General features: G+C 47.5%; 1 protein-coding gene across 7 annotated transcripts in view; it reads right to left on the bottom strand.

The window, feature by feature from the left end:
• Positions 1–13,671, bottom strand: part of CIITA (class II major histocompatibility complex transactivator) — a 64,819-nt gene that overhangs the window by 34,830 nt on the left and 16,318 nt on the right. For 4 of the 7 annotated variants that reach the window (XM_055365286.2, XM_019012647.4, XM_055365284.2 and 1 more), the window contains exons 2-10: positions 10,739–10,885; positions 10,403–10,498; positions 7,435–7,497; positions 7,165–7,245; positions 4,604–4,648; positions 3,979–4,125; positions 3,362–3,505; positions 2,269–2,433; positions 1,353–1,421 (exon numbers count right to left, since the gene is read on the bottom strand). In XM_055365286.2, coding sequence (XP_055221261.2) covers positions 1,353–1,421; positions 2,269–2,433; positions 3,362–3,505; positions 3,979–4,125; positions 4,604–4,648; positions 7,165–7,245; positions 7,435–7,497; positions 10,403–10,498; positions 10,739–10,885 — 957 coding nt within the window. The remainder of the gene's footprint in view (positions 1–1,352; positions 1,422–2,268; positions 2,434–3,361; positions 3,506–3,978; positions 4,126–4,603; positions 4,649–7,164; positions 7,246–7,434; positions 7,498–10,402; positions 10,499–10,738; positions 10,886–13,671) is intronic. The other 3 variants (XM_055365287.2, XM_004057196.5, XM_019012646.4) reach the window with 1 other exon arrangement.

Genomic DNA, 13,671 nt, shown 5'->3' with positions numbered 1-13,671 from the left:
CCAGGCTGGAGTGCAATGGCACAATCATGGCCCACCACAGCCTCAACCTCACAGGCTCAAGCAATCCTCCCACCTCAGCCTCCTGTGTAGCTGGGACTACAGGCACCCACTGCCATGCCTGGCTAATTTTTCTTTTTTGTTTTTTTGTGGAGATAAGTTCTCACTATTTTGCCCAGGCTGGTCTTGAGCTCCTGGGCTCAAGCAATCCTTCTGCCTTGGCCTCCCAAAGTGCTGGGATTACAGGTGTGAGCCACCACATCTGGCCCCCATACAGTCTTCATCAACTGCTTCATTCAGTCACCTACTCATTCATTAGTTCACTCATTTCCACACCCATTCCTTCACTCATCCTCTCTCTTGTTTAAGTGTCCACTCCTTCTAGACCTTTTCTCTCTTTTTTTTTTTGAGATGGATCCTGCCCTGTCCCCCAGGCTGGAGTGCACTGGCGCAATCTCAGCTCACGGCAACCTCCACCTCCTGGGTTTAGGCGATTCTCCTGCCTCGGCCTGCCAAGTAGCTGGGATTACAGGCACCCACTACCACGTCCGGCTAATTTTTGTATTTTTGATGGAGACGGGGTTTCACTATGTTGGCCAGGCTGGTCTCGAACTCCTGACCTCAGGTGATCCACCCGCCTTGGCCTCCCAAAGTGCTGGGATTACAGGCGTAAGGCACCATGCATGGCCATCTTTTCTCATTCCTTCATTTACTCACTAAGCTTTTTCTTCGCTTGATCACTACTCACTCACCATGGGGAGGTCATGGGAGGGAGTGTTAGGAGTTAAGACAGTGGAGCCCACGTGTCTGGGTTCAAATCCCGGTTCTACCACTTGTTGGAGCAATTCTGAGCATGCTATACATCCCACCATGCCTCAGTAGCCTCATCTGGAAATTGGGGATAATATTGGGATTGTGTGAGACGTTAATGATTTAACATACCTAACATGCTTAGACCAGTATGTGAGAGTAAGCATTTAGTAATTTAGTGATTCTCTTATTCACTGGTTTATTCCCACTTTCCATTGCTCCCATCCTCATCAACTTCTCACTTCATCCACTCACTCACTTCATCATTCGCTTGCCCCTCATTCATTCTCTCAGCCTGAAAATGAAATGTTAACACCCAGTGCAGGCTTATTGAAGGGCAATAAATATTATTTGAGGGAGTGGTGGAGTGAATGGTGAAATGATGGCATAATCAAATAAGTGAATGAATGAATGAATGAATAAATAAATGAGTGTGTGAGCCAACAAAGAAGGGATTGAATAAGTGTCAAGTGAATGAGCAATGTGAAGGCAGATATGGGCTTCCATCTCCAGCACCCAGGGCAGAGAGATCCCGCACCACTCACCAGGCCATTTTGGAAGCTTGTTGGAGACCTCTCCAGCTGTCTGGCATTGGGTGGGGGACGTCTTGTGCTCTGGAGATGGAGAAGCAGGTGCCAGATTTAGGGTGAGGGTTACCCCTGGGGACCCCCCTCCCTCTGGGCCACTTAGTCCTTACTGCCTTCATGGGCTGAGTTTCCGAAGACGGAGGTTATAAGATAGCGGCCTGAGGCTGTATCTAACTCAAATATGTCTTTCTTTGGCCAACTGTACTTTTAAAAATTTCACTCATGTTTAAAAAAGAAAATCACAATATCAGGCTGGGTGCAGTGGCTCACGCCTGTAATCCCAGCACTTTGGGAGGTCGAGGCAGGTGGATCACTTGAGATCAGAGTTCGAGACCAGCCTGGCCAACATGGTTAAACTTGTCTCTATTGAAATCACAAAAATTGGCTGGGTGTGATGGTGCACACCTGTAATTCCAGCTGCTCCGGAGGCTGAGGCAGGAGAATCACTTGAACCTGTAGGGCGGAGGTTGCAGTGAGCTGAGATCGCACCACTGCACTCTAGCCTGGGCAACAGAGTGAGACTCCATCTCAACAATAAATAAATAATAAAATAAAAATTAAAAAATCACAATATCTATGTAAAAATCAGGGTTTTCAACTTCAAAAGATCTGACCACATTGTCTGGCTTTTCTGCTGGGTAACAAGCAGCTGAAGGCTGATGGCTGTATTTGGATGGGATGTGGATTCTCTAGCTGTCCATTCCCCCACAACCATGCTTCCACTCCCTGGAGACCCTCCCTGTCCCGACTGACCCCTAAACATGACCGGTTGTCCCTACAGGCAGCTTTGCTTGTGGATCTTATTTGAGACAATTCCTTCCCCAGGGCCTCGATCCTGCTTCTAGTACCTCTCACAGGCCCTAAGGGTCCTTACCTGTCATGTTTGCTCGGGAGGTCAGGGCAGGTTCAGGCATGCTGGGCAGGTCAGTGGCTGATGGAGCGAAGGGGCTGGTGGAGCCTGGCCGGTCTGGAGATGTTGGGAGGCCATGGACAGTGAATCCACTGGGAGGGGGTACTTGGCTGGCCTGGGGCACCTCACCTACATTGGGGGTGGAGAGGGGTGTGAGAATAACCAGGTATTGATTCCAGAAACGCACTTGGGTCACCCCTACTCCAAACTGGGCTGTGGAGCTCAGGAAGTCTGGAGAGAAGAGAGTAGAACTTCCAAAGGAAGATATTTCAGGACAGAGCTGAAGAAAGAGCTCTGGAGTTACATCTAGCTCCTGGAACCTTGCTTTTCCAATCTGTGAAATGGGTGCAATTAGCTCATAAGGAGCTTAGGGCACGTACTGCTATTGCACTCTTCCTGCTGTGTGGTCAGTGCTCATTTTCCTAGATATCAGGAACTGCTTCTCTGCTTCTGAGATACCAGTGCGTTATACTGAAACTGTCATGCAACCATGAATGGATGCTCTGGACTTGAGTGGAAGCATCCTCCTGGTCTCATCCCTGACAGCCCAAACACACCTTTCCTGAGACAAGTCACAACCCCTCAGTGTGGTGGGTCAGTAGGGACCATTTTACTGATTAGGAAACAAGACAAATCAGAGAAAGCTATGCAGGGATGCACACCAAACTATTCACATCAGTATACTAAAAGAGTGAGAGAGACAGTGAATTCTAGTAAACATCACTTATCATTAGCTTATTAATGAGCATGTATTGATGTTGCAATTTAAAAACAAAAACATTAAAAAAAATAAGGAAAAACTAAGGGTCAGAAGGGGAAAGCAACATATGGAAGGCCACACAACCACTCTTGGTCATGCACCCAGACCGCCTCAGGAATCTCTGCTCCTCTGCTTTGATTTTTGGGAAATAGGGACAGAGAAAGTTGTGCTGGGGAGGGAGGATCATGAGAAGGTGCTAGGGCACCACTGCCAAGTGCATGGAGTATGGGGAGGATGAGGTCAAGGAGTAGTCAGGTAGGAGGGAGAGGTGGTCGGAGAGCCAGGCCCTGCACTCACCATGGTAGATGAATATAGTGGAGACCCCTGTTCCAGCCTCAGAGATTTGCCAGAGCCCATGGGGCAGAGTGGAGATGGTGGGGACAAACTGGATGGGTCCCTCAGGGAAATTCAGGCAGCTCAACGCGGAACTGGAGGAAGGCACTGCAAGAGACAAAGGCAGTGAGGTGGGATCTTGCATAGCACCTGTGTTTGCGATTCTGCTTTTGCTTATTTGATTAATGTCTGACCCCCCTAAAGGGCCCTAATTTCCGTAACAGCAGTAGCTGTTTCTGTCCTGCCCTGATGGAATTCTTAGCACCTAGCAGAGCAGTTGGCACAGAGAAGGGGCTCCATGAAGAGCTGATGAATGAATAAGGCTGGCAGGTGAATGCTCTAATTGGTGGAGATTCCCTCCTGATGCTCGCACGGATGTGTTTCCTTCTGAGGCATGTTCTCTGCCAGGGATTGAGCTGACGGGGGCCCCAAGGATAAAACTGGCTGGGGCAGAGGTGAGTGACACTGATAGGGTTGGGGAGAGGTGAGGTCCAGTTCCTGACAGTCCCTGCCTTAGTGTCAACTCCTTATCCACCTCCCAAGAGGGAGAAAGCCCACCCTCTCCAAGCCCCCTAACATACTGGGAATCTGGTCGGTTTTCTCCAGGCGCATCTGGCCGGAGGCTGGCTCCTGGTTGAACAGCGCAGGCAGTGGCAGGCAGGGCAGGGTGGAGCAGTCGCTCACTGGTCCCACTAGGAGACTTCCAGTCACCACAGTGGGGGGCTCACCTGTGAGGAAGTGGGCTGTGTTAGAGGCTGGGTGCTTGGAGGGGCCTTCCTGGGATGGGGAGGGCCCTGGAGTGGCATGGATGTCTCTCCTGACAGAGGAAATGCTTGTCATCTTCTCAGCCCTGGCTGCAGCTCTGTTGATCAGCAACTGCCCTGTGCCAGGCAGTCCCCCAGTCCTCTCCTTGTGACTTGGCTCTGAGAGCTATGCTGAGCAGGACCCTAGGGCCTCCACACGGAGAGCTGGGGCAGAATAGAACCTATGAACAATCTGTTAGCTCCAAGCCCCTACCACCTTCCACAAACAGTCGTGACCCCTTAGAGGACTCTAAGGGGCCCCAAGCTCTCAGGCTCTACCCAAAGAAGGGCAGGGGCTGCACCATGCACCGTCCCCATCAGACTTGGGCCAGGAGTTCAATCTCTTCCATCCCCTCCCCAAGGCATCCACCCTTCCCAACCCCAGCCCACCTGCCCTGCACACCTGGCTTCCAGTGCTTCAGGTCTGCCGGAAGCTCCTCTGGGAAGGCTGCAGAGAAAACATGTGATCAGCTGCCCCAGGGAGAGGATGTCCCAAGCCAGAAGGGGCTCAGGACTCTAGCAGGCTATATGGCCTTAACTTCAAGGCTGGGAAGTGGTCTTGGGGGTCCATTTTCCTCCCCTTCCTCTAACCATTCCAACCCCAGCTCCTTGGCTTGAACCCAAACCCCATCTCAAACCATACCAGGCAGTGTAGCACCAGAAGAGACCAAGTCACAAATGGGGACACAACACGGGTTTGAGCCAAAAAACAAAACAAAACAAAACAAAGGAACCTGCTTTTGAACCGCTTCCTAGCTGTGTGCCTTTGCAATGCAGCTTCTCTGAACCTTTGATCTCACATCTATGAAATGGGGGTGGTGGTTCCTACATTGCAGGAGTATGCCAGAAATCAGTGAGTGAGTATCAAGCACTCACAGCAACAGATTAAAAACCCACGTGTCCCTTAGCAAGAGACTGCTTAAACAAATTATGGTTCATCTACCCAACGAAACACCGCATGGCCTTAAAAGAAAGGATGCTGAAGTACACAAGGGGAAGTGTAAATCTGCAATTTACATTTGAAATGTACATTGAAATGTACCAAAAATATAATGAATGGGTGAGTGGATGGATAGAGGGATGGACAGATGAATAGAGATGTGATAAGATGAATAAAACCCAACATTAATTGTAGAATCAAAATGGTACATGGTGGGTATATGGACCTTCATAGTACCATTCTTTCACCTTTATTGTATCTTGAAAACATTTTTTTTTTTTTTTTTGAAACAGAGTCTAGCTCTGTTGCCCAGGCTGGAGTGCACTGGCGCAATCTTGGCTCACTGCAACCTCTGCTTCTTAGGTTCAAGCGATTCTCCCGCCCTAGCCTCCCTGGTAGCTGGAATTACAGGTGTTTGCCACCATGCCTGGCTAATTTTTGTATTTTTAGTAGAGATGGGGTTTCACCATGTTGGCCAGGCTGGTCTCAAACTCTTGACCTCAGGTGATCTGCCATGCTTGGCCTCCCAAAGTGCTGGGATTACAGATGTGAGCCACCACGCCTGGCCGAAAACTTTCACAATAAAATCTTGGGGGGAAATATTTATCAAATGAAAACATAAAGAAGAAAAACAAGAAAAGAAAGACAATAAAGAAGCTGCTGAAGATAGGACCATGTCCTCTCCCTCAATAATATGGAATGTGACCTCCCAGACAGGGAGTAATGAAGTAAATGAAGAAAGCAAAGTGCAGAATAGTGTAAATAAAATGTGGTCATTTGCATGGAAAATTAAAGCAAATACAGGAGCTCGCTTTATTTCTGACAAGGCAAAAAGGAAGCTGGTCACATAGGTTGACTAAGATAGGAGCAAAACTGAGGGACTACACAACAGGAGTGGGAGGGAGATCTTTTTTTTCACTGAATATTCTTTTGGTTGTTGTTGTTTGAGACAGAGTCTTACTCTGCCACCCAGGCTGGAGTGCAGTGGCGTGATCTTAGCTCACTGCAACCTCCACCTCCTGGGTTCAAGCGATTCTCCTGCCTCAGCCTCCCGAGTAGCTGGGATTACAGGCGTGCACCACCACACCCGGCTAATTTTTGTATTTTTTAGTAGAGATGCGGTTTCACCATGTTGGCCAGGCAGCTATCAAACTCCTGACCTCAAGTGATCCGTCCCCCTTGGCCTCCCAAACTGCTGGGATTACAGGTGTGAGCCACTGCGCCCAGCCTTCACTGAATATTCTTTGCACTTTTAAAATCTCATACCCTGTGTGCGATTCACCTGTTTAAGAACTGAATAAATAGATACAGGGCTTACACATGGTCAGACCCATAATAAGTACTCAGTTAACTGTTACACCCATTTTACAGATGTTTTCATTCAACAGATATCTATTGAGGTGCTACTGCATACCAGGCACTGCACTAGATGCTGGGGAAACAGTCACGAGCAAGAAAGACAAGGTCCCTGTCCTCACAGTAGGAGAGCAAGGCGTAAAATATGTCCAGATGGTAATGAGTGCTAAACTGAAAGGAAAAAGACACACAAGGTGAGAATAACTGAGCTAATCTACATGGAAGGATGGTCAGAGAAGGGTTCCAGGAAGAGGTGACAGTTTAGCCAAGACCAGAAAGATTCAAAGGAGTCAGCCATAGGAAGAACTGGGGGAAGGGCATTCCAGATAGAGACTACAGCAACTGCAAAGGCCCCGAGGCTTGAAAGGGCACATGGGTTACAGGAGTGGAGAAGCTGGTGGTGGCTGAAGTGTGGTGTCTCATAGTGGGTTTGGAGACGGAGGAAGGGCCATACAGGCCTTGTGGCATGTATTTTGTAGCCATTGGAGGGTTATCAGGGCCATGAAATAATCAGATGTACATTTTAAGGCTCCTGTTGGCTTTTAAAGGGCTTCCCAACCAGACAGGACTTAGCGAGGGAAGCAAGTTGGACCCACAGCAGGCTTTGGAGTCAAGGAAAGGCCAGGTCTCAAGCAAGGCTAGGTTGGATCAGGGAGGGGCTCACTCACGTCTTTTCTGACTTTTCTGCCCAACTTCTGCTGGCATCTCCATACTCTCACCGATCACTTCATCTGGTCCTATGTGCTCTACTTTGAGAAAAACCAGAGACCAACTCACACAATCAATGAAAGCCCAAGGTCAGTCTCTATTGTCCCCACCTTGGGGAGAGGGGTCTGACTGTCCATCAATGAATGGTCATCAGGTATTAGGGCACCCCCCAGGGAACAAGGCAGGAAATGCAGGCTGAGCCAAGACCTCCCCACCCACCACAAACTTACTGAAAATGTCTTTGCTCAGGCCCTCCAGCTGGGAGTCCTGGAAGACATACTGGTCCAGTTCCGCTGCCCAGACAAGGAAAAGCGCAGTCAATCAACAAGGTCTAACCGAAGGCCTACTGTGTGCCAGGCCTTGGGCTGGGGACCCTCTGGGCCTGGCACACAGTGGGGACTCAAGAAATGTTTGTTGAATGAATGAATGATCAAACGAATGAATGAACACTGACACTCCAGGGGCCCTTAATCTAATCAAAAGGGTGAGGTATGTATCCATGAAAACTTATCTACTGCTACAAAGAAGAGCAAGGCAGAATGGTAGAGTTACTGCAGGATTTGAGTTCAAATTCCACCTCTACTTTCCACTAGCCCTACTAGCTGTGCAATCTTGGGCTAGTTACTTAACCACTCTGGGCCTCCATTTTCTCATCTGTGTAAGATGAATAAATAATGCCTACTACCCAGGAATCGATGGTGATAATTAGAGGTTCTACATCTAGAGCATCCAACACAGTAGCTGGTATACAGTAGGCACTCAACAAATAGTGGTAACTATATAAAGGGGTACATGGCTCAGAGCCCTTGGAATATAGGCACCATGACATGAGGTCCGAGAAAAAAAGTGTATAGTGGAATAGGGTAATCAGGGAAGGCTTCCTGGAGGAAGGGATCCTGGAACCAAGCCTTGAAAGATGAGGCAGAGTCTGGGAGAAGGAGAACAGATAGTTTTCTGGGTCACAGTGGCAGAGTGAGGAAAGATGTTCAGAGTATGTTTAGGAAACCCTGAGAGATAGGTGATGGTGGTAGAAGTTTCATGCTGGGGAAAGTTAGGACTTGATTTTATAAGCAATGGGGAGCCATAGAAGGCTTCTGAGCTGAGGAATGGAATGATGGCCATAATGAAGGTGATGAAAATGAAGATGATAATAATGATGGTGGTAATAATGATAATGGTGGTTGTGGGGTAGTACCTAACATCTACTGAATGCTTACTCTGTGCAAATTCCTTTTTTAAATGCTTTACACATTGTAACTTATTCAGTCTTACAACCATCCCATGACGGTAGGTGTGATTATTATCTCCATTTTACACATTTAGAAGCTAAGGTCATATTTCAGGATGCTGCAAAAGAATACTTGCCCAGGCCTGGGCTTCACCTTCCAGAAGCAGAGAGAAAACCCACAGCCTTGAGGAGCAGACTTGGGTGAAGCTGCCTGTTATGACGTGAATGTTTGTCTTCTCCAAAACTCATGTATAAATGTAATCCCCTATGTGGCAGTATTGAGAGGTGGGGCCTTTAAGAGGTGACTGGGGCTTTTCCTTGATGAATGGGTTAATCCGTTCATGGATTAGTGGATAAACAGGTTAATAAATTAATGGGTTGTCATGGGAGTAAGACTAGTGGTTTTATGAGAAGAGGAAGAGAGAGTATCACACCGAAACCTCTTGCCTCGTGATGCCCCGCACTGCCTTGGGACTCTGCAGAGAGTCCTCACCAGTAAGAAGGCCCTCACCAGATGCAGCCCTTAACCTTGGACTTCTCAGCCTCCATAACTGTAAGAAATAATTTTTTTCTTTATAAATTACTCAGTGTCAGGTATGTTGTTTTAAGCAACAAAAAATGGACTAATGCACTGCCTCACCTATTTGCTTAGACAGCTTTCACTGCCTGTGGAGATGCCACTAAGGGGGGGAAAAACACCCAAATCCTATGACATGCCCAAATCCTTAATGACTGCCTCCAGTTGTGAGGAAATGTGAATGTCCTCAGCCCCAATCACTTCTGCTTCCCCCATGTAAATCCCCAGGAAGGGAAGGAAGCAGTCAATCTCTCAGTTCTGTAATTTCTGAAACATGAACAATTACTAGTCCCCTCCATTTTCTTCCTTGGTATGATTTTCAATAAACTGTGCTCTGGGGAAAAACTGGCCACATTTGGATCAAGCACCGAACTGGTGAATGCTGCTGTTCCTAGGTTGCCAGGAAAAAGACCACTAAGAAGAGTTTTGCGGGTTGTTCACTGCACACAGGTGCCCAAGCCAACAAGGAAAATGGGGGCAGGACTCCGGCTTGCACTTTGCTAGCCAAGCAGTTACTTCCTGGTAGGGGCTGCATCCTCCAGAAAAAGGCCACTTTTTTCTATTTCAACATAGGCTCTGTATGAGGTGGTGGTGATGCTGGTGAGAAGGGATTCTCTATCCCACGTCTCTCCCCCAAAAAACAAACCACTAGCAGCAACACCACCACCACCTCTCCCCAAGAGTCCTGCCCTTGTCTGAAAGCTGTAGCTCTTCTTAAGGCTACAAATTAGCTTCTCTGCTTAAGCCTTAGCAAATCTTCCAACCCCAGACACTTTCTTTTTTTGTGGTTTAAAAATGGAGACTTTGAAATGAGAAAGACCTAGGTTAGAATTTCAGATCTGCACATTACTATCTCTAATGCAAACTTGGGTAGGTCGTTTCACCTCTCTAAACCTCAATTTCCTCATTTGTAAAAGACAGAAACTAATAATATGTATTTCCTTTGTTGTTGTAAGGATTCCAGATGATAATGTATGGACAGCAATGAGCATACTATGAGTATCCAGTAAATGCTAGTTATTACAAATACTAGAGTAGCTTGGCTAAGGAGCTGGGAGGAAAAGGGAAAGAGGTGTATGGTATGGGCTTTGTAGAAAGGATGGACAGAACAGCAAGAAGCAGAAATGTGTATAGAAATGGAGGTGGAGGATGTAAACATGAGATTTTGTTTTCTTGGTGGTCATTAGTGAAGGGGCCTATTTCCCCCACTGGCCTCCATCTCCCCTCTCTTCCCTGGAGTCTCCGTTCCTCCAGCCATTGCTCCGCATCCCCCTTGCAATGATTTCTGTGGGAGGGGCCTGACGTGGCTCATGATGAATGGGTGATATTGACAAGTGGCAGCAAAGAACTCTTGCCCTTGATTGTCCTTTTCTGGGCTCAGGTGCTTCCTCACCGATATTGGCATAAGCCTCCCTGGTCTCTTCATCACCTTCCATGTCACACAACAGCCTGCTGAACTGGTCACAGTTGATGGTGTCTGTGTCGGGTTCTGGGAGGAAAAGTCCCTTGGATGAAGAAGGAAATTTCTGGAAAGAGGGCTGGTGGGGAACGAGGGAGAGGCGGGGCAGGGCTGGGAGATCATCCCCATCTGCAGAGAGCGTCCCACAGACGTGGGAGCTGTCCGTGGTGCTGACGGGAGCACAGGGACCAGAATTTCCCCTGATTGCCGTCTCTACAGCAAGCTGAGGGGTGGGGGATACCGGAAGAGACCAGAGGGAGGAGGGCCCACCTGAGTAGAGCTCAATCTCTTCTTCTCCAGCCAGGTCCATCTGGTCATAGAAGTGGTAGAGGCACAGGGGGTCAGCATCGCTGTTAAGAAGCTCCAGGTAGCCACCTTCTAGGGGCCCCAACTCCATGGTGGCACACTGTGAGCTGCCTGGGAGGGAAGACAATGCTCAGTCACCTCACAGGGTGTTGGAAAGAGGCAGAAAATTGACACCTACAACAACTCCCAGCTGGTGAGGGCTGGGGATGAGAGGAGTGAATAAAAGCGCTCATTCAGCACCTCTTATATGCTCAGGGTGGTGGAGAGAGGAAGCCACATTCCCTTCCTCCAAGGAACTTACAACCATATGAGAAGATACCCAGGAGGTAGAAAAGGGAACTGGAAAGTGTGGATTCCATCAATCTCACACCAGAGAGTCAGGAGACCCGTCCCACATTTGGCAATGCCGTGAGTGGTAACAGCTAAGATTTATAAAGCACCTCCTGTATGCCAGGCACATGAGCTGGCACATTTAATACTCATATCAGCAACCATGTAAGGAAGGCATTATTATTATCCTCACTTTGCATATGAGAAAACCGAGGCTCAGAGAGGTGAAGTGATTTATGTAAGGAAACCCATGTCCAAGTGGAACCAGGATTTGAACCCAGACAGTCTGACTGAAGCCCTGCATTTAACCACAATGCTCTACTGCTTTGGGTGGACTTGAGCAAGTCTCTGCTCCTTTCTGTGCCTCAGTTTCCTAATATGTAAACTGAAGGAGTCTGAGCAGATTCTAAGATTTCCTCATCATTTGTTGAAGGGCATATTAAATACTTTTAACACTATTTCATTTAATCTTTAAACAATCCCAGATGTGGATACCTCAAATATCCTGACATGATCATTATACCTTCTATGCATGTAATAAATATTCACATGTACCCCATAAATATGTATCATATTATGTATTAATAAAACAAAAGAAAACAAGAAAAACCAGATATATCCACACAAAAACCTATACACGAATGTTCACAGAAGGATAATTCAAAATAGCCAAAATATAAAAACAGCCCAAATATCCACCAAAAAATAAATGGATAAACAAAATGTTGCTTATCTATACAATAAAGTATTCCACCATTAAAGGGAGAAAGCACTGATACATGCTGGAACATGGATGAACCTTAAAAAAAATGCTAAGTGAAGAAGCCGGACACAAAGGGTCACATATTGTATGAATCTATTTATTTGAAATGACCAAAACAGGCAAATCCATGGAGACATAAAGTAGAAGGGGCGGGGCATGGTGGTTCATGCCTGAAATCCCAGCACTTTGGGGGGCTAAGACAGGAGAATCGCTTGAGCACAGGTGTTCAAGACCAGCCTGGGCAACATAGCAAAAGCCTATCTCTATTAATTTTTTTTAAGAAAGAAAGTATATTAGTGGTTGCCTAGGGCTTGGCGGAGAGGGATTTTGGAAGGAAATGGGGAACAACTGCTGATGGGTCTGGAGTTTCTTTAGGGGGTGATGAAATGTGCTAAAATTGACTGTGGGGATGGGAGATGGTCACACAACTCTCTGAGTATTCCCAAAAGAACACTGAACTGTACTTTTTTTTTTTTTTTTTAAGACGGAGTCTCTGTCACCCAGGCTGGAGTGCAGGGGTGCAATCTTGGCTCACTGCAACCTCTGCCTCCCAGGTTCAAGCCATTCTTCTGCCTCAGCCTCCTGAGCAGCTGGGATTACAGGTGCCCACCACCACACCCAGCTAATTTTTGCATTTTTAGTAGAGACAGTGTTTCACCATTTTGGCCAGGCTGTTCTCAAACTCCTGACCTCAAGTGATCCGCCTGTCTCCTTGGCCTCCCAAAGTGCTGGGATTACAGGCATGAACTGTACTTTTTAAGTGGGCAAATTGTATATGTGAATTACATCTCAATAAAGCTGTTAAAACCTAGGAAGTAAGCATTATTGTCTCCATTGGCAGATGAAGAACTTGAGACCCAGAGAAGACAAGCAGCTTCCTCAAGATCATGTAGCTCTTGCTGGGGAAAGCCAAGCTGAAGGCTCATCTGTGTGGCTCTAAGGCCCCTGCCAGGATCCGTGGTTCAGGTCCATGTCTCCATGGTATATTCATTTCCCAGGGCTGCTGAAACAAGGTACCAGCATCCAGGTAGCTCAGAACAACAGCACTTTATTCTCTCATGGTTCTGGAGGCCAGAAGTTGAAACCAAGGTGTCAGCAGGGCCACGCTGCCTCTGGAGGCTCGAGGGGAGAATGCTTCCTTGCCTCCTCTAGCTGCTGGGAACTACTGGTGATCCTTGACTTGTGGTCTTGTGGCTGCATCACTCTAAACTCAGCTTTAGTGGCCACATCACCTACTCCTCATGTAGCAAGTCTCTTTCTCTTATAAAGACACTTGTCATTGGATTTAGGACCCACCTAGATAATCCAGGATGATGTCATTTCAAGATCTTTAATTCTTTTTTTCCCTTCTTTTGAGACAGAGGCTTGCTCTGTTGCCCAGGCTGGAGTGCAGTGGCGCTATATTGGCTCACTGCAACCTCCATCTCCCAGTTCAAGCGATTCTCCTGCCCCAGTCTCCTGAGTAGCTGGGATTACAGGTGCTCACCACCATGACCAGCTAATTTTTGTATTTTTAGTAGAAACGGGGTCTTGCCATGTTGGCCACGCTGGTCTTGAACTCCTGACCTCAGGTGATCCTCCAATCTCAGCTTCCCAAAGTGCTGGGATTACAGGCATGAGCCACTGCACCCAGCCCCTTAACTTAATTCTATCTGCAAAGACCCTTTTCCCAAATAAAGTCACACTGACAGGTTCCAGGGATTTGATATGGACATATCTTTTGGGGGGCCACCTTTCAACCCACCACACATGACATGCAGATGAAGGCTGGAAAGAAACAGTGGGAGCTTCCTGGAGGAGGTAA

The sequence above is a fragment of the Gorilla gorilla genome, chromosome 18 (genome assembly GCF_029281585.2).
Source record: "Gorilla gorilla gorilla isolate KB3781 chromosome 18, NHGRI_mGorGor1-v2.1_pri, whole genome shotgun sequence".
Lineage (NCBI taxonomy): Eukaryota > Metazoa > Chordata > Mammalia > Primates > Hominidae > Gorilla > Gorilla gorilla.
The sequence above is the reverse complement of the archived record's forward strand: the minus strand, read 5'-3'. Positions and strand labels throughout refer to the sequence as shown.